Raw genomic sequence first — 22,354 nt, 5'->3', positions numbered from 1 at the left:
TTGGTTGTACTGTGAGTTTTCAAGTCACAAAGAAATGAGTTAATTCCTGATGCCTAGTCTCAAATATTCAGGATTCTCAACAATCCAAATACAATACTATTGTTCATATTATTTGAGGGTAGAACATTAATGTTTTATACTGTGGAGAAAAAGTGAAGATAAGAGACGAGCTTTATTTTTAGGAAATTGCTAAAAGTTCTGGAAAAATATTTGAAATCCTTGCTCTAGCCGAAGATTTATTCTGGCCAATATTCTCCAAGTTAATTAATTGTTGAGGAACTATTTTGTCTAATATCAGAATTGACTGGGACTTAATGTTCCATCAGACATTCTCATTGGACTCTATTTTCCAAACGTACTTCTTCATTACTGTGACGGTATATGCAAGTCTCCATTACCGAGAAGGTTTCTGCAAATGGAACATGAATATTATGTATTGTTAGCAACTTAAATATTGTTATTCAATCTTGAGCACTGTTGTTTCAAGTCTGAAATTTACGCCTAAGATGCTCTGTGTGTGCAAGAACTCAACTTAAAGGAAGCGTTACTGACTAGGGAATCATCTTTCAACCAACACTTTGGCTAGGCTAAAATAGTCAGGCAGGCTTGATTTAATAACAGAGGGTTGATGTTCTAATATTGGAAAAGAGGAGTGATCGAGATGGAGGATAAGTATTCAATTTTGAGAAAGATTCTATATCGTGAATGACAGATGGAGGAATATTGTGCAGCGGGAGATACATGAAACAAAGAAAGAAAACGCCTAATAAAAAATAAATCAAACCGATTTCTTTCTTTTGCATCTACGTGGAGTTTGAGGAATCGAGAAGTTTGCAAAGAATAGAGAAATGATGAAGACGATATTTTACTTGACAGATATTATTGTTGAAGGAAAAAAATCTTATGATATTGTATTTAATAGCCGTATCACAAATGCAAGGAAAGTTAGTGTTAGCCAATGACAGGTATCAGACTTAGCTATTTGGTATTCTTCCAAGAGGCTTGACTGTTACTTGGTGTTACTTATCAAGGACATTAGATGAGCCTGGTTGTTGTCGTATATGAAACCTTGCTATTACCGTGAGATGCTCCTGGACGGGTGAATAGATACATATAAATTTTTGCTTCAAGCATTGCCGCTAAATACTGTCGCTAGAAGAATCTGAGTCTCTTGCAGCGTCAGATTTCCTACACAAGGAGAATAATGCATATCAGTTAGAAGTAGTTTCAACTTGATGCCTGTGTATCATTCAAGTGACTTGGCGTTACTAGTCTGGAAAGACAACAAGTGCCATGAAATAATATTTCTTATTTGGAGTGTTACTATATCTTGCCAATAACCATTCAGATTTTTCAGATTATATTTGCTCTGTCGATTATTGTTGGAAGAAGGATAATTGGTGAATAATAGCAGATGCTTAGCACAGCCAATTAAAACAAATCTTGCTAAAGAGGATGGTTTCTTCATGTATCCGCATGAGTGTATAGCGCTTTCTGGAAGACTTATTAAAATTGCTAACAAAGAGAATCAAGCAACCGGACTTCGCGTTATATGGTTCTAAATATTTTTGCTGGAAGGAATTTTGGTGGTGGTGCATTTCGTGAATGTTGGATGAGCTGGAGTATGTTTTGAACATGTTAAACACCTAGGCTGGAACAATATTACTAACTCGTTCAGTTAAGGAAGTGTCACGGGAACAGTCAGGACCAAAGCTTTTGCTGTCGTTACCTTGCTTGTTACAGAATATTATTATTAGTTCTGAACTGACTCAAAGTTGAAGTTTAATGAAATTTACATTTTGCTGTGCTTACAGTCGGGTCTAATTCGAGTCTGAGATCCTTTCAAAAAAGAATTGTCTAAGACCACACATGGGGAGTATCAACTGCTTGGTCGGAAGTTGTCAAGACATCCCTACCTTCCCGAAGCGATAAGAACACACAGAAGGATTTACTGAGCCTTGCTGATTGGGTATTGCAGAATACAACATTAGGAAGTTGTACCTCTGCATGGTAACAAGTACCACTAATCTGCTCATATATACAGTCAATCTGATCCCAGCCTGCAATCTCCTAGAAAGATTTCAGGCAACTAACTCGGCGTAGTATGCCTACAGTTTGACAAATGCTATGTTCACAATTTCAAGTCATTTGAGATCTTTCACTAATAATGAATTTCTATTTTGAAATAATGGATGAATCTTCAACAGCTAGATTGTGATATCATTCAAAGGCTCCATCCTGCAAACATGTCATAAGATCTCTATAACTATTAGACAGTGACAAGAAAGATTTTCTGAATATACTCACCAACAAAGATGCAAAGATCATTTATAATGTAAAACAAATAGAAATAGGATCAATCCCAAGAAATAGAGTTTAAGCAACAAGCCAACTGTTTGATAAAATGACTGAATTAGAAAGGCCAGCTCAAGGCAGTTTATTATATTGGCATCCAAAATGCCATTGCAGGTTCTAAAAGTTTGGAAAGGTTGGGTGAATAAGCTGTATAAACTAAGCATCTACCGTTTTCAGTACTAGTGGACTGTAATGGTGCAACAGCCACAAGTCTTCAAGGTATTTAAATCTGCAAACAGGTGATTTAAGCAGCCCATTACAGAAGTTGCAGTTACAGTCATGGAAGATCTGAAAAGCAATGGTTTCTTTAGAGAAATTTAACAATACATTCAATGGCCCTCAGCTAAGAAACTTGCAGAAAAAAAACAATTGGGTTGGCTATACATACTTGGGTTACAACTAGAACACATGGAATCCTCAAATGATGTTCTCTCCAAATTAGAAGAGATAGAAACATATTTGACCAATGTAGAGCAGGCAGATTGAAGGCTCGTGAATTGGACTTTACAACCTTCAATGGTTACCTTGGTCCAACCCAAGTTTATGGAACATCCACATAAAGATGTGAGGCTTGCAGTTGCCTCTTGTCTCAATGAGATTATGTGAATAACATCTCCTACAACAACCTACAACGATGTTGTGTTAAAGAAAGTTTTGCAGCTGATAGTGAAGAACTTGGAGGGATTACATGATGACAAAGACCCTGCTTTTGACAAGAGGGTTCAAATTTTGGATATTATGGCAGAGATGAGATTATTTTATATTATGATTGACCTTGAATGCAATGATTTAATTCTTCAGCTGTTAGAATGCTTCTTGTTCGAAATTAGGAGCTATCATTCAGGAAGTGTAAAGACTCGCATGCACACTATTATATCTTCAATTCTTGATGTATATGTTGAAATTTACAAGAGGTTGCAATCAACCTCGTTAGCCTTTTGGAGGAGGGAACGTAGATATTGCAAAGGCCCGTTTAAGTTGATGATCTCATCTGCAGCTTTCGAGCTCGTAGACGAAGTAATTAAGCATAGAATCAACAGATTTCAAGATCGCATAACGGATAGTGAGTTGCTCTTCGTGAGTTTACAAGTTAAAGGAACCCCTATGAGGCAGGAACAAATTTGCTTGACATGTGAGGACACTACTACACCCGATCATGTTTGTGGAAATCGTAATAATGAAGACGAGGCTAAAGAAATTCAGACCAGCACTAGGAAAGACGTAGATAAGATGATTTCAAATGTGGATAAGGAACATACAAGTTTCTAAGTTGGTGATTTGGAGGTTAGCCTTGACAAACATGTTGATAAGGCTAGTTGCACTCGAAGTAATAGCATGTTGGAATCTTTGTATAATGAGTCTTTCTGTGAAAATGATAACATAGCAACATTTTTGTCTTTGCATGCAAATCAAAGGAACAAGGAAATTGAGGCCTATGATTATGTTTTTGAGAGGGGTGGTGAACCATGTGTTTCTTATACGCATGATATTAACTTCGAGGAATAGTCCAAGATGACACTACAAGACAATGAGTTCAACATGACATTAATGAGATGCATGCCTTAAAGAACCAGTTGAAGGTTAGTGAAGACATGGTTATGACATCTTTGGTACGTTATGACAACACTCACAGGATGGTCAAGGATCTCCATAGGAAGGCTCAAAAGAGAGTGGAAGGAGATTTGTTTGTAGCTGCTTTGCAGGTAGTCAAAATAGTCATTAAATCTATGAAAACAATTTATTTATGTTTGCTTTCCGACAAGGATTATATTCTTAAGGTTGCTGGAATAAATGTTGATCAGTTGAGTAAAGGGAAGAATGAGATTATGGAGCTCAATAGGGAGCTAAAGTATGCTCATGAGGCATTCGATGATACACAGATTCCTCTTCATGAAGCAAAAAATCAAGTTAGGGTGACAAATCATAATCGGGAGCATGAGAGTAAAAAGAGGCAAGAGTTTTTCAAGAAGTAACTTGATAGCATTCAGCAAACTTATGACTTGGATAGTTGTCCCAAAAGACCAAGTATCAAAACTTCAGATCACATTTAGCTTGTAGACAACCCTTTGTTTGAGGTAGATGCTGATTGGATAATGGAGAATCCGCTATTCGAGTCTGATGATGGAAGACTCACTGATTTTGGTCAAGAATTCCAGATTGATATTTGTTGCAACCAAGAGGTTGTTGCCTTGACAGAAGGACATAACACTAATTACAAATCAGCCTTAGATAGAGATGTAGCGAGCCATATAGCTAGAGTGCATACAGTAAGAGGAGCATTGTGGCAGTTGAGCAGCTGGGATACCCACCCATTATGGGCACAAAGCAACAAGATATTACAAATAGTTGGGAAGGTGGATGGCCTTTTTGTTTGTGGGCTCCAAGAGGAACATTCCCACAGTTAATAATGTTTCCAGGAGTGAGTTGGCACACAGTTGAGCTCTCACAATTATTTGACCATAGTAGTGCTTGTGATCTCAATTAGAGTGAGATTCTTAGTCGGATTGAGGATCTTCTTGTATATGACGTCAGGTTGCTCTAGTTGAACATGCACATGAGATGGTTTGGGATCCTGACGTTATCATACTTCATGTATTGTTATTAAGGGAAGACGGTGAATGGCTTTGCAGTTCTTGATCCTTCGTTCATATCACAGTAGCACAGCAGATTGTCAGAGCATTATTCATGATGTTGATATGGGACCCAAGTATCATGGTCACATGCTTGCATTTGTTTGAGGTAAAACAGTCTCGAGAGGAGAGGATTGTAATGTCCCCTTTTTCTGGCACATTAAAACTGATGGGCCAACCCAATATATGACCTTTGAGGGCTTAATACAGGATTATTAAGTCTATTTTAATCAAAGGAGAGTGAATAAGAGGTGAGTTGGCATGAGGGACAAGGACAAGAATATAGAAGCTGAAGAGTCACAAGTTGGGTCTTTAAAAGGAGAAGTTTATTTCTCTATGCTTGGTTTATGATTCAGATTTCAGTTTCTCTCTTGAGAGAGTTATTTGGAAAGCTTCAACTTTCATCCAGCGTGAGGACATAAACCCTCGTGTTGGTAGACAGTGGACACAAACCCATTGTCTGTGGAGACATCACATCAAGTGTCTCACATGTGCTTACAGGTTCTTTTCTTAGTATTCCAATCTAACTGTAAAACTGCGTTTAAAATTGGATTTTTGAATGCAATAACATATTCTACAGTATTTTATGAGAATCTACTGGTTTATATTGTTGGTTTATTTTGCATCTTCATCTGTTTATGTTTTGAAAATCAATTCTGAGGAAAGTATTGGGAAAATATCTTTCGAGATATTACAGAAATCCATGGAATCAAAAGTTCAAAACATATATCAAAATGAAGGCTTGCAACAACCTATTTCCTCCTACGATACGCCTAAGATAGGTCATGAAAGACTCTAGAGCCTTCCTCTCTCCCTAAGTCTAAGGTTAAAACCTTAGTGGCACACTCATCCTCATCCTCATGATCCTCATCATCAAGGTCAAACCCATCACACTCAGCCTTAAGGTCCTGCATTGGGTCTCCTCATGCTCTAGCCTCTTTGAATGACATCGCTATTGCTTTTACCTCTCGATCCACCTAATCAACCCACTCCAAATCTTCATCACTGAAGATAGGATTATCACTCTTAATGTGCACCTTACTTGTGGATCAACCTTCTCTAACGCAATAGGCTATGTATCGGTGCCCAAGATCTATTTCTGACAAAGACGAAGGTCGTAGTGAATAAACACAAGATCATTCAACTTTTTCACTACCAACTTGTTGCGCTTCTTCAAGTATATATGCTTGAACAAACTCCCATTGTGTTCACATCTTGAAGCACTAGATGGCTGGCTCAAGATACGAACAGCAATCCTCTGTAAATTTGGTCACTTAGTACCAAACATCTCCCACCGTACAATTGAAACAAGAAAATTTTAAATCAATTCTAAAGTGGTAATAGGATTAGAAATTAGAATCGTAGATTTTTATCACAACTATGTTTTGTTCGATTTTTCCTACATAACTCTCATGCAAATAAGTCTCCTTGTGCTTTCTTATATGTTTCTATCTCACAGACTATAACTATTCCAACCGTTTCATCAAGTGACATTCTCTCTATAACATCATAGAGCCCACTACACACCTCATCACTAGTCTTGAAACTTGGGCTAAATTGGTATGTCAGATTAAGGAAGTGTGTAGTTGAATGTATAGGCCTATGAAGTAGATTGTGTCATCACCTATCAATGACATCCTATATCAGACCATATTTATCCTGATTCCTTGCATAAATGAATTCTTTCACCCTATCCATGCTCTCATAAATGTATATCCTATTAAGGGCTTCTCTCCATCAGCAATCCTTAGGAAAACAATTAGAGACCTTGGTATATGTGCAAGGTGATATTTCAATTTGTTAATGCCTCCCCCATTATATGTTATCATAAAATGCTAACATATAAAAACTCCATTTTTATGGCTACCGATGGCATGTTTCCAAGCCCTATCCCTTGATACTGCAACAGGGTTCGGGGTTAGATTTAGGCCTAGTTCAGCTACCCTCAAGCTATGACATGATGTTGTTGCTGTAATATATATCATAAATAAATACAAAATAAGCATCTACAATATAGAAAATCAAATTTACAAACAATAGGGCTTCTTACTTTTCAAGTTTTTCATCAACGTAAAATGGAACAAATCTAAAGATTAAAACAAATGTAAACAAAATGGAAACAAAAAAGGATTCATGAATGTAAAAACATTTACAAAACAAATAGAAATATAACTTCTTCAAATTTGCTCTAAATATGGAAATGCAACTCAAGTGTGCAGAAGCCTCCTCCAAATGCTTCTTTTAACTCCTCTCAATGCTTAGATGCAAGCTACAAAGTGGCACAAACAATCAGCAATCGATATATGAGAGCCAAGCAATTTGCTAATCTATTTCCTAAAATAATCTTCTCTCAAACCTTTTTTTCTCTCTTGTTTGTGTTTGCAAGGGATAGAATGACCTTTTTAGGTATTAGAAAGGCATACATACCCAAAACATAAAGCAAAAACAGTTAAAGAATATGTTTTTTTTTAACACTTCAATTATGTTGGTTGAAGGCGGAATCACACCAAAGGGACTCACAAGTCCACGAAAACTCATCACAAGAGGCCACCAACTTCTGGAAGGCTGCCTTGCCTTCGAACTCACAAAGTACTTGGAAGACTCATTGAGTCTATAATATCCCGGATGGATATTTTCCACAACTTTTCTCACAATAAATTTTTAGAATGCAAACAAATTGCTTCATGCATTAAACTTCCGGTTTGACCAGAAAATAAACAACAATCATATAGAAAACCTCATAAATTTTTGTTGTATTATAATATTCAGCAATATAATATCATAACCAGCAAGTCCATACAAATTCATAAGAAATATGTCATTACATTATACATCAGCAATACAATAACAAATATCAAGTCCAATCTTAAATGCAGAAATACAGTCAGATTGGAAATTTAAGAAAGTGTAAGCACAAGTGAGACACATGGTGTGACGTCTCCATAGACAATGGGGTTGCGTCCACTATCTACAAGCGTGAGGATTTTCGACCTCAGACTGGGTGAAAGCTGAAGCTTTCCAAATAACTCTCCAAGAGTGAAAATGAGAGGTCCTATTGTCGCATCTTAACTAAGAGGTCATGCTGATCGGTAATTTCCTGACTAATGACATCATTCTGATTGCTGAGTTAGCTTTTACTAATACCACGTCATCAAGAATCTCGAGGATCTTTGTTAAACATGCATTAGATAGTCATAACCTATTTACAAACTAGTTAACCTGTAACATGTCTTAATCATAAACTGATTTCATCATAATATATACATAATTTTCTAATAAAGTTACATAATCGAAGAAGACTGATTTATTAGAAAGTTATATCTAGAAATTATTTATTCATTTAGTCTGGTACATAATTCAATCACCAATTCAGGAATGATTAATATAATCATTTACTATTATTCTTTTATGCATAGTCAATTTATTTATCTATTTATCCATAATATTGATAATTAATATAGATGATAATAAAAATTTGTTACACATAGGGGAATATCATAGTCCTCCCGTCTCAAATTTGCTTCTCCTCAAGCAACAAATATTTGGGTGTTCAAAAATCTTGACTCCTACCCAAGTTGTGTCTTCCTCCGGTAGGCCTTTCCATTTAGTCAAATATTCAGAGATGGTTTTATTCCTTAATTTCAACTCTCTCATGTTAAGAATCATTTCTAGTTCCAGGATGAGTTCCCTTCATCATCGAGTGGGGGTAGTTCTTCGCATGGAGTAATTTGTTGACCAAGGACCTCCTTTAGCCATGATACATGGAAGACGTAATAGATTATGTTGTTCTTGGGCAATTCTGATTCATAGGGCACTTCACCAGTTTTCCTTAAGACCTTGTAAGGTCTATAGAATTGTGGTTTTAATTTTCCCGCTTCACTAGTTTTCATCAAAACTTGTTTATATGGTTGTAATCTTAAGAAAACCCAATCCCCGACTTCAAATGCTCGCTCACTCCAATTCTGATCAACGTAAATCTTTTGTTGATTCTGTGTACGATGGCGATTATCTTTGAGTGTTCTCATAATGCCCATGTTTTGTTGTACAAGATCATTAGCTCCTAGTACCCTGCTTTCTAGAAGAATCAAGCTCCCGAACGATGTGGCTTCATAGCTGTATAGTGCTTTAAATAGACTCATTCCAATGGATAAATGGTGACTGGTGGTGTAACAATACTCACCAAGGCGTAGCCATTTCACCCATGCATTTTGTTGTCCTATTACATAATTCCTTATCCCTCTATCCATTTATTTACAATTTTTGTTTGGTCATCGATTTGAGGGTGATAACTTCTACTAGGTGTTTATTTGGTACCTGCTAGATGGAGAATTCTTGCCAAAATACGCTCAAAAATCTGCTATCTTTGTCACCAACAATGTTTTTAGGTAATCTATGTAGCCTAAATACTTCTTTGAAGAAGACTTCTACAACTTGAGGTGCCTTATATTCAGTAAATATGGCCATGAAATACACATATTTGAGTAATCGATCCACCACCACATATATTCAGTCTTTCCCATGTGCCTTAGGGAGGCCCACTATAAAATCTATGGAGATACTTTCCCTTTTTTGGTTGCATATCGGTAGGGGTTTGAGTAGTCTTGTTGGATGTACCTGTTTTACTTTATTTCTTTGGCATGTCATACATTCCTAAACGTGTTTTAGTATGTCTTTTTTGGGTCCTTTCCTAGAGCACTTTTCCCTTGTTTGTATGTTTTTTAATAACCTTGATGTGTTGATAAGGTGGTCGTCATGAAACTCTTTGATAATTGATGTTTTCATTTTTGAACTAGGAGTAAGATATTCGATTCTTATATAAGATGATTCTTTCCACTATTTATAATCTTTGGATTGTACATTTCCTTCCATGATATCATTTGCATGAGCATATTTAGCATATTTTGCGATGATGGAGTGCTTCCAATCTCTTGTGATGTCAATTATGGTGTACAAGTGGGGTCTTCTGGATAGTGCGTCAACCACAATACTATTTTTGCCCTTAACATATTCTATGTCAAAATTGTAAGCTTGTAAAGTGGTTACCCAATTCTGTTGACAATCATTAAGAACTTATTGATTTACGAAGACCTATAGATTGTTGTGATCTATTTTGACCAAAAACATTCCACAAATGAAGTAGTGTTTGAGTTTCACCAATGCATGCATGATTGTCAGCATCTCCTTGTCATAGATCGAATAAGAAGTTTCGATGAGATGGAGCTTACTGCTTTCAAAGGCAACCGGTTGTTTATTTTGCATGAGGACTGCATCAATGCCTTATCCTGAAGCATCACATTGTAGTTCAACGAGTAGAGAAAAATCAAGAATGGGTAGTATGGGGCATAAACTCATGGTCTTTTTGAGAACTTCAAATGCTTGTTGAGCTTGTTCATTCGATCCAAAAACTCATTTCTTGGTCAAATCTGTAACAGGTGTTGCTAGTTTTGAGAACCCTTTCACAAACCTTCGACAATAGTTATGAAGTACCACAAAGCCCCTTAGTTGGATTAATGTTTTGGGTTTAGGCCATTCCTTCATAGCTTTGATCTTTTCCTCATCAACACTTCCCCTTGCTCGCTAATTTTGTGGACCAAGTATAAGATTTCTTTCAAACCAAATTCACATTTTGAAGCTTTGGCATATAGTGACTCTTACTCAAGAATTTTCGATACTTCATCAATAAGCTTAAGGTTTTCCTCCCAAGTTTTACTGTATATGAGGATATCATCAAAAGATATCAATAAAAACTTCCAAAGTTGCTTCCTAAAAGTATGATTCTTGCATCATTGGAATGTAGTGGGAGCATTGGTTAACCCAAAAAGTAAGACCAAATATTTGAAATGTCCATAGTGTCTCAAAATGTTGTTTTAGGAATGTCCTCCTTTCTCATTCTTATTTGGTGATACCAAGATCTTAGGTCAATTTTTGAAAAATATCTAGCTCCATGGAGTTCATCCACCCTAGGGACAAGGTATCATTTTTTTTTGTTTTCTTATTCAAAGCTCTATAGTCAACGCACATTCTCATTGCCTTGTCCTTCTTCTTGACTAGTACAACTGATGATGCAAACAGGTTGGAACTTGGTTGAATGTGACCCACCTCCAATAGTTTGTTTATAGTTTTTTCAATCTCTTTAAATTTTTGTGGATGTCAATAGGGGGTGGTGACAACAGGTTGTGCTCCTTTTTCTAATTCTATGATGTGCTCAAATCCTTGTTTGAGAGGTAGTCTTGGAAGAATATAAAAAAAAACCTTTGTATGCTTCCTTAGGATTGGTTCCATATCAATGTGAACTAATTTCCCTTGAGAGATGGCTTTGTCAAGGATCATGCATTGGGCTGCCCACTCCCCTTGATCTTTTATAATAATTTTCTCCATCTTACAAGAGACTACCTTCGGAGACTCACTAGGTAGTTTTTTTAATACTAGGTAGTCTTTTTAATATTACTTCCTTCACTTTATGTTGGAAATGAATAGTAAGGTTGGGTAGATCAAACAAAAAGCATCCCAACGAGTACATCCAAGGGGTACCCAGTATTATGTTTGTATCCAATGGTACGATGTAAAAGTTTTATCTAATAGGATGTGTTCCTATTAGTATTTCTAGTTGTGTAACCTTCTTTGTACATTTAACTAGAGCCCTTGTTGTTGTTGCTGTTGAAAATCCTTTTAACACTTTAGTTTCTAATCTCATTTTGCCACCAAGGATTCACTTATAAAGTTATGGGAAGCCCCATTGTCTACCAAGGTGATAACTTTTTGTACTTTAAGGGTGCCCTTCATATGAAAAGAACGGTATTTTGCTTGCCGAGAAGTGATAGTGGCTATGGTCACTTGTTCTTCGTCATCATCCTCCTCATAATTAGCTTTCTTTTTGGGTTTTTCCTCATTCTCATCATTGGAAATTTCTTCAATTTGTCAACTTGGATTTTACATTTGTGGTCGAGCTCCCATATTTCCTTGCATCTACAACATGGGTTGAACCCTTTTTTGTGGCATTGGTGACCATTTTCCGATGGCTATTAGCATTTAAGACATAAGTTTTTATGTTTTTACTCATACATGATAGGGTTGCCTTTCCGGGGATAGTCTCTCTTTTTGAATGATTTAATATGATTGTTTGACCTTTTAAAGTTAGAGGCTGATTTTTCCATATTCCAGGTTGTTTCCATCACATCATCTAAGGTAGTTGGCTTGAAAGCGGACGCTAATCCTTTGATCAAAGCTTTTAACCCTTCTAGAAATAGGTAGGTTAGTTTTTCCTCATCTACCCCATCGACTCCCATTGATATTTTTTGAAATCTTTGGGTTTATTCATCTACTGATCATGTTTGTCTTTGTTGAGTTAACTCTTTGAAATCACTTTGGGGATGTTTACAATCAAATCGTCAAATCAGCTTCTGTGAGAATTCTTCATAGGAGGTAATATGTTCATATCCTTGGGTACGAACACCATCATGCCACCAATCATGTGTGACATCATCAAGGTGTAGAACAGAAAACTAGAAAACTAGATTGTCATGGGATTGAGATTTAGGAATGTGTTTAATTTCTATAACCATTCTTGTGTTGTGATCCGGCCAAATCCATTAAAATTTGAAATAGTGACTTTGCTTGCTTTGTGTTTCAAGTTCTTATTAGTTTGTTCATTTTCTCTTCTAGGAACTTCTAATCTTTTTGCTTCATAGTAATCCCTAAAAGATAGGCTCCTTATTTTAGGATTTAATTTTGAGTAAGCTTTTGTTAGCTCCTTTGTGCTGCTAGAATTGTGATTTGTTTCTTCCTCTATCATAGAGTTTTGACAGGGTAGGAAATGTTGGAGATTATAGCTGCAATAGAGATCTTTATCTCTAGAAATATGGGTGTTATTATCGTTATGGTCACCTTCAGCTGAAGAGAACATTTATGATAAAATAGTAATATTAAATAAAAAGAGATTTGTCATACGAGATGTGTTGAAGCATGGAAATACTAAGAGTTGTGTATTTGAAAAACGAATTCATGTTTTGAGAAATTGAAGAGACCTTTGGTTGTAATGTGAAGAGTCTCTCTATTTGTTATAAATATTGCATCAAGCGATGAACATTGTACACTTGAATTTTATTATCAATAAAGTGATATTTTGTTGTGTGGCTAGGTTTTTCCATTCAATTTTGAAAGGGTTTTCCAATGGTAATTTCGTCTCTCTTGTATCTATTTTAGATGTCTTATTGTTGTTTACTTTAATTTTTGGGCCAATGGTCAACATGGTATAAGAGCCAGATTTTTTTTCTCGAAGGGTGGGGTCCCATGGAGGGGAGCATTCTAAAAATTCTCAGTGGGTGTTGCAAAGAATTTATACGAATATGTTAAACCTAGCAGTCCCATGAATTTCTCATGCAAATCAACTTAAAAGTTTAAGCTCCAAAAATTAAGGAATCTAGTGGTCTCGTCGATTTTCTATATCTAATAACATCACATAAAACTATTATTATGTGGATATATCTTATTTAGATTTTTTAGATATATCTATTTAGAATTTTTCAACATATCTAAATTTGTAGATATTTGACACATGGTAAAGAATTTCCCTAAGCTGGCGAGAAAAGTTTCAGCCCCACCTTTTTCTTTCTGTTAAAAAATGTGACCCTAAAAGGTAGGGGCTCCTATTTTCTTGAGCAAGATTCTAATTTATCCTGTAGCAATTTTATGTTTTCTTCATGAGACCTCTGAATCCTTTAAAATAGAAGCTTGAGCCCCCTCATGGGACCCTAACCTAAGAGACATCAAATGTCAAGGGAAAACCAAGTTGCATGTTTGTCTGTTCAATTTGCTATGCAAATCAAAATCGTGAGACTCTGCAAAGGGAAATGTATGTAAATCTGTGGTGCCTAAATAAATTGCATGTTGTACTCTAGTTGCCCAAATTGTTTGGTTCTAGTTGCAGTAATATGTTGTGACAAGCCAATCCAATCCTTGTGAAAAATGATGAACGTGCCCTCAAGTCATGTGCTCCTACCAATGGAACTTCTCGATGATTTATGCAGTCAATTTAAAAAGGACCTACAATCATTTGAAAGGATTCCTTATCGTATATGCATATTGGTTTTAGTGGGAACGAAATCAATGTAACTTATTCTTGCATGCCAGTGCCATAGTTTTCTCAGCAAAGTCTGGAACATCATCATGGACTTGTTCAAAGACAATGACCGATATTGGTGAGTTCGTTCGTTATTGTAACTATCGTCTTATTTCTTTCATTTTTGTTGACTCGGCCTATGTCGTGGAATTTAAACTTATGTCTTTATAAATTATGGTGTCATCTTGACTTCACCTTGACACATTTGGTGATTTCAAACAATATTCTTATCGGACTCTTGTTCATCAAACATATTTTTTCATCCCTTCTTGGTTCGTATATTCTATGTGGAGTAATAAGGCATTATTATCTAACGGAGGCAACAAATTCTTTTATTCTCGGCCAAACATTTATTCATAGCTTGATAACTATCACCTCCTGATTTCCTAAGGTTTGTGTCTATTACGCGAAGGAAAATAATATGAATGATTGATGGCTGCGATGAGTTTAATAGTCGTGCAGAATTTTCATGATTTATCAACCATCGATCGAAAATTGAAGTCGTTCATCTCAAATTTGGCGTACCTTCAGCGTAAAAAATGAATGATACAACTAATATTTTGATTTTAGAGTTGAGAGAGGAAGAAATTTCATAGGGATATTTTTTAAGTGGTTGTGGTTGTAAGATTGGAAGGTCTCTCGGTTGCTTCTCTGTAGTTGCCGAAAGGGGGGAGCGACAATGACATCAGGCAATATGAAACTGATCAGAGATTATGGGATTTGATAGGCATGGCCTTAGCAAAACATCTCGAACATTCTCTATATCAAAAAGACACTTCAAAATGATCACATAATAGAGATGCCCGAAAAAAATTTGAGCAGAAGACACACATGGCAATAATAATAATGATTGCTTAGCTGTCTTAGATACACGTTGTGGAAGACGATATGAAACTTGGCAAAGAAAACAAACACGCTGAGAAGAGGAAACAGTGAATGTTTTCAATCAAAGGTAACAAGTTTTCTGCAAATTCTGATCAACCAAAACTGATATAATGCCTTTACTCTTGTTGAAGATGGTCTATAAATATACCAGACTGTATATTAAGTGTTCTTGCTATGATGTATAGTTCTGCAAATAAAATATTTATCTCTGTTATAAATCATATAAGGTAGTAAATGCTAACGGAGTAGACTTGTATTTGATGTGTGTACTTTATCCACATTCACACCCCATATATATATAACAACCAAGGGGCATGTCCTTTCTATGTCCTTAGAAAGGACTTGTCCCTCTCTAAGTCGGCCCTAAATTTATTGTTTTCATGAAATCAACGTCTCTTGTGGATGATCATTAGTTAGTAATTAAACTAACCAAGTTTATGCAATTAGATTTTAACAAAAGCTCCTCAAGGAGATGTCGATCACAATGAAGACAATAAACAATTATATAGGCCTGTTCAATCAAGGATTTCATGCATATATTGGATCTATTCGATCTGCAAATTCAAATCAGTATGATATTAGAGTTACCTCACATAAAATTAACACTCCCTCTTAACTTGATTATCATACTAAGAGATAAAATATCTAGCACCATCAATTAAGATGAATAAGCATAGATTGATACTCTATATCTATCTAAATCTTCTAAGCATGTGGTATCATTGAACACATGATACTATGTCATATTACCATACCTATGATATGACTTATCCCTTATACTTGTGATAACAGTATTGTATGGAATGCAATATATAGGATAAAATCCGGAGAGTGATTAAATTCTTCCTTTATCCAAGTTGTGACTCATAGGTACTAGCAGGCCTATATCACAATATGATCCTGAGTTAAGATCTACCAGTACACAGGATAAAATCCGGAGAATGTTTAAATTCTTCCTTTATCCAATTTGTGACTCATAGGCATAGAAATGTCTATATCACAATGTGATCTTGAATGCATCCAAATCTGACAGCAGTTCTCTATTATTCAGTACATTATCTCAGAGATTGTCATCTCTCACAATATCTTTTATACAAGTGTCCATTATCTCAGAGATCGTCACGTCATAGATAATGAATACAAATGGTGAAGCCCATAACAGTCAATAGCCTGACAATAATAATTTTAACACAATTATTTCATTAATAATTAAAGAATACAAATGTGTTATAATTCAACCATACCAAGTCCTTTTCTGAAGTGATCTATCTTCACTCAAGAGAGAGGTTTGGTAAGAATATCTGTTGTCTAAACTACAATGCAAATGTATTCTCACTTGACAGTTTTCATGTCTACCATATCTCTTACATAATGGTAAGGAATTTCAATATGCTTGGATCTATCATGGAAAACTGGATTCACAAAAAGCTTGATGGAACTCTGATTATCACAGTGAATAATTGTGAGATTCATGGGTTGACCAAATAATCCCACAAATAACTTTCTAAGCCAAATTGCTTCCCGAGAAGCCATTGCAGCTGCAATGTATTCAACCTCTGTGGAAGTCTATCCTACTGATGCCTGTTTTTTGCATATCCATGATATCATTCCTGAGCCTAGACTAAAATAGCATCCTAAAATGCTTTTCCTAACAGTAACACTTCCAGCCCAATCTGAATCTGTGAATCCATGTAAGTCCAAGTCAACTTTCTCATACTCGAGCCCAAGGTTAAGAGTGCCTTGTAGTATCTCATAATGTGTTTAACTGCAACCAAATGAATCTCCTTTGGCTCACACATAAACTAACTTAAGGCATTAACAGCATAGAAAATATCAAGTCTTGTATTTACCAAGTACATAAGAGACCCAATCATTTGTCTATAAAGAGGTTTGTGTAGATTAGTCTCCATTGGAGAAGACATAGGTTTGCAGTTCCACATTCCAAATCTCTTCAAGATGTCTAGTGTATACTTTCCTTGATTAAGTATGATGTTATCAAAGTTTTGTCATACTTTCAATCCTAGGAAGTAATGAAGGAGTCTTAAATCTTTCATATCAAATTCTTTGATTAGATCTTTCTTGCATTGATCTATAAGATGATCATCACCTATTATTAGCAAATCATCAACATATAGTAACCAAATTATCATATCTTTATTCCTTTTATAATAGAGATTTGGATCAGCTTCATTCTTAGAGAATCCTAAATTGGTGAGATATTTATCGATTCTTTCATACCATGCCCTAGGAGTCTGTTTAAGCCCATAGAGAGCTTTCCTGATTCTATAAACAAAGATTTTAGGATTATGAGTTTCAAATCCTTTCGGTTGTTCCAAATATACCTTTTCTGTAATCTTTCCATTCAGAAATGTTGTTTTCACATCCATCTAATGTACTTTCCATCCCTTTGATGTTGCAATAGCTAAGACTACTCTTACAGAGATGTATCTGGTTACTGGAGCAAAGGTTTCTTCATAATCAATTGCCTCCTGAGAAAATCCTCTGGCTATGAATTTAGCTTTATATTTTTCAATGCTATTGTCAGCAGCATGCTTGATTTTAAATATCCACTTAGAAGAAACAACAGATTTTCCTTCAGGCCTTGGAACAATTTTCCAAACATCATTCTTAATAATGGATTGGTATCCTTCTGTCATAGCATCCTTCCAAGCTGTATGTTTAATAGCATCTAAAACATTGGTTGGTTTTGATTTAGATAAATCACTCGTATTTGCAGCATAGCTAGAGAATCTTTAGAGTCTTTTGCTTTCTCTAATGGTTCCTTCTGGTGCAAAGAAGTCTTGTGCTTCTTCTATAGTTTTAGAGGCCTAAAATGTTCTTTTCTTAAGATTTTGAGTTTCCTCAAGATTGAGATTTTGAATTTCATCTTCAATTTCTTCAATGTTCTCTCTCTGAAACTCAATTTCATGATTTTCTTCAGAATTAGGTATATGTGTAGGATCTTCAGAACTTAGGGCTCTTTTGAATGCTAAATCTTCTTCAAATATTACATCCCTACTAAGGTCAATGTTTTTCTGACCAAGTATGTAAACTCTATATGCTTTAGATGTTTCACTATACCCGACAAAAATACCTTTCCTCCCAGAGGGTTCTAACTTAGTTCTCTTTTCTTTTGGAACATGTATGAGGGTTCTAACTTAGTTCTCTTTTCTTTTGGAACATGTATGTTTACTGAGCACCCAAATATCCTAAGATGACTTATATTTGGTTTAACCTTAGAAGAGACTTCTTCAAGAGTTTTATCTCTAAGGTGGAGTGAGGACTTCTATTTTGAATATAGACAGCAGTACATGAGGATTCTACCTAAAGATAATATTCTAAATTTTGATCAAATATCATAGCTCGTGTTGCTTTTATAATTGTTCTATTCTTCCTTTGTGCTACCCCGTTTTGTTGTGGATTATAAGGAACAGTATACTCCCTCTTAATTCCTGCTTCTTTACAAAAATCTTTAAACAAATCTGAAGTATATTCCCCTCCATTATCAGACCTAAGAGCTTTAATTTTGTGTCCTAATAGGTTTTCAGTTAAGGATTTGAATTCTTTAAATCTCTTAAGGATTTCTTTTGATTTTTTATGTTTTAAGAAGTAAACCATGTTTTCCTAGAGAAATCATCTATAAAAAGTATAGAGTGCCAGAATCCTCCAAGAGAAGGAACAAACATAGGTCCACATAAATCTAAGTGGACTAATTCTAAAATAATTTTAACTTTGCTAGTGCTATCTTGAAATGGACTTTTGGCGTTCTTACCTAGAGCGCATCCTTTGCATATGCTCAAATGATCTTTATTCAACTTAGGTAAATCAATAACCATCTTTTCCATAGTCGATAAGGCTTTGAAGTTTAAATGTCCTAACCTTCTATGCCACATTTTGTTTATATCAGCAGCTTCATGAATTAAGGCTTGAATAGGTTCTATATTTAATTCATACAAGTATCCCTTTCTTTGACCAATCAACTTTGATTTCTTAAATGAAGAGTTCTTAGACCAGGTCATTACTTTACCGTCCATGAATGCAGCCTTATGTCCATCATCTTCAAGTGTTGTAACAAAGATTAGATTCCTCTTGAATCCTAGTACATAGAGTACTCTTTTGAGATGAAGAGAAACACCCGACTTCAATTTCAAGGTGCAGTTCCCAATTCCTTTGACAGAATGAGTGGAATTATCACCTATGGTAACTTCGTTATTAACTTCTTCTGATATTGAGTCTAGTACTTTTTTGTATCCTGTAACGTGTCAAGATGATCCACTATCAATTACCTATGATTTGCTTGATACTTCATTTGATAGCGCTAAATACAATACACGTTTCTTAGGAAAAAGATACAAATCTAGCGTTGGCAAGCATCCAATGGTGGAAATTTTAGCAATTACACTTGAAATGAGCCAAGTAGTTTCTCATGATCAAAACCTGAAAAGATAATCATGAGATAAGTTTTGTTATTCCTGAAAATTTATCGTTGTTATTGAGAATAGTGTATGATTCTCAGCATTGATCTATAGATATTTCCTTATAATAGGTTAATTTTTGTTAATCTCTCTATTTGTCGACATGCACCAAGATGATGAGATATTATATGCTAAGTATAAAATGGGAAATTGCAGTCATGGGATCAAGTTGATATTACAAATCTTCATTAAATGAGAAAGATACTTTCAACTTCAGAGGGAGGTTTCATTTGCTATCTTCTTATGGTGATCAAAGTTATTTCTATTAAGAGGGAGTTTTTATATACATATTGATAATATTTTGGTATTATAGAATTTGAGACTCTTGTTGGAAAAGAGTTTCAACTGTGATTTTCAATGTTGATTATGAGTTCTTATTCATGTGAAATTAATAATAGTTATAAGGTCAACCTAATAACTCTTTCACTTATGAGATTCATAGTGACCATCATGTAGAGAGAGTCCAAGATGTCATTATGTTGAGAGATTCTCTCATGGGAGTTGGAAATCATGTTGAGAGAATCTGGGACAAAAGGCTGGTTGTAAACCTTACTAACTTGTCACATTGAGAGATTCCATGAAAACATCACATTGACAGAGTCTGTGATGTAAACTGGTTGTGAGTCTTACAAATTTGTCATGTTGAGGCATTCAAACCTAAAATACTTTTGCAAGAAAACAAATGTGGCAAAATATTTAGTATCCCATCTCTCCATCACCGTCTAACCACTAAGACCCTGTAAGGTAAAGTGAGATCATATAGTAAGTACTTACAATAATAAACTAAATTGTTGTTATCATTGCAGAACACAAGCTTGGAAAGTGCTTTGATACCACTTGGTAGGAACTTGCCTACAAACAGTAACAAATAAAAGTAATAACATGCAAAAAAGAGCACAATGCATGAAAATTTGCTGCATATACGCTTACACGCATGAATACAGAATAAGCATTGCACATGTCTAGAGGTAACCTTCCCAAAAGCAAAGTTTTGAAATAAAATATGATTTCAATCTTCTCATTAAAATGCCAACATAAAGGATCAGAAAAAGTGACTCATAAGGTAAACCAGCGTGGGAAAAATCCATGCAATATGAACTCATTACATCACCTAAATTACTAAATAGTAAACTATGATTATTTCAATGCTCGTGATTATAATCAAAAGTTAACATGCAAGGAAGCTAGAACAAAATTGAGCTCAATGTATTCAAATAAGGATTTCTATAGGTCATTATATGATAAATAAAGTCAACAAAGTACAGTTATCAAACATTAATTGCATCCCCATAAAGTGCTACAAATCTTTCTAATGGTTAATTGCTTCAAACATCTTTTTCTTTCATGACATAATGTCAATTCCAACATGTAATTCCAATTGCTTGCAAAATTACCTGAAACAAATGATGCCTTTTTCATAAACTGTTGGTGTTGAAGTCCATATTGTGGACCTATGCAATTACCAAAAAAATGAACATCAAATCAGAATAAGGAAATTAACTATGAATCCATCTTTCACATCTGCTAGATGCTGTGCAATTACTAAAATGAAGTGAAGCAAGACAAATATTAATAGACCATTACACAGACAAACTTATTATTAGCACATCAACTTCCAGAGTAAGATAGCAATGACCAAACATGTCATTTCATTAAAAAAATAATCACATAAGAATATAAAGATTCTCCATATGGATTTTGAGAGAGAAAAACCTAGATGAAGGATCTCTGAGAGGATTCAAAAACAGGGCTACCAATGCATTTACAAATCATTATCAACAGAAATTTCACAGTATTTAAAGTCCTAAGATTTCCTCAAAGTGCCAACAAGTCCTAATGGCAACTTTCTCATATTTCTCAATCTTATCGTTATTAACAAGCATTTGACACAGAAAGTATCTTATGAACTAATAAACACAGTGAACTCTAAAACTCTAATGTGTAGACCATTCCCATTAAGAGAATCATCCACACATGCAGTCTATTATGTTGTGTAAGCAAGAAATAGACCTAAAGGATGTCAAGTGATTTTTAATATTAATGGCAATCCACTAGATACTCTATTGATTGTGCTTTGTCATGCCATGACAACGACTACCAATAAAAACAAAAAAAATGCTGTCAAAATCAAGGGCAGACGAATCTGTCAGCAATGTCCATAAATTTAGAAGCCATAGCCATACTGCATATATTGAAAAGTCTTGGAAATAATATTTCATGCAGAAAGCCAAAAAAAGGACTTAATCTCTGAAAAATTATCTAGACGAAGATATAATAAAAACAGAAAATACTATACATAATATCTTATTATAAACCCACGTTGTTAATAATATTAATTGACAGAACAGAAGCTTCTACTTAATCCATATCATGTTTTGAAATTTGAACCTAACACTATGAGCTTCTTATAATTGCAAACATTATTGTCATCTTCTCGATAGTACAAATAAAGCCAGTTACAACAATCAGTGACTCAGGAATAGAAAAGTGTCATTCTTTAAGACCTGTCCTGTATTAAGATAATATCTTATACTTTCTATAATAGTCAACTACTTGTCTGTAGTTCGTCTTTCAGTCTAGATAGGAATGTTTCCTATCCCGTCTCTTTTTTCTTCAATCCAGATAGGAATGTTTCCTATCCTGTCTCTAGTTTTGTTTCTAATTCTGTCTTCAGTCTACGTTGTTTCTTTTAGAAACAACGTCCTTGTAATTCTTTATAAGGAACACATTTGTTCCTCTGTTAATCAATCAATCATCCGGAAATCCGTTAATCTGCCAACTCTTCTTGAATCTTGTAACATGGTATCAAAGCTATTACTTAAATTTTTTCGAAAAAATTTATAATTTCTTCGTGAAATTATTTGTTTAAATTTTTTCAAAATTATTTCTGT

General features: G+C 35.0%; 1 protein-coding gene across 1 annotated transcript in view; it reads right to left on the bottom strand.

The window, feature by feature from the left end:
* LOC149578801 (uncharacterized) overlaps nucleotides 1–22,354 on the bottom strand; it is a 120,553-nt gene that overhangs the window by 49,075 nt on the left and 49,124 nt on the right. The window contains exon 3 of the mRNA XM_089831680.1: nucleotides 20,858–20,914. Within this exon, the coding sequence (XP_089687806.1) occupies nucleotides 20,858–20,914 (57 nt within the window). The remainder of the gene's footprint in view (nucleotides 1–20,857; nucleotides 20,915–22,354) is intronic.

The sequence above is a fragment of the Cupressus sempervirens genome, chromosome 1, assembly GCF_028749045.1.
Source record: "Cupressus sempervirens isolate cs-2001-9-10 chromosome 1, ASM2874904v1, whole genome shotgun sequence".
Taxonomy (NCBI): Eukaryota; Viridiplantae; Streptophyta; class Pinopsida; order Cupressales; family Cupressaceae; genus Cupressus; species Cupressus sempervirens.
This window is presented reverse-complemented; position numbering and strand designations above follow the sequence as displayed.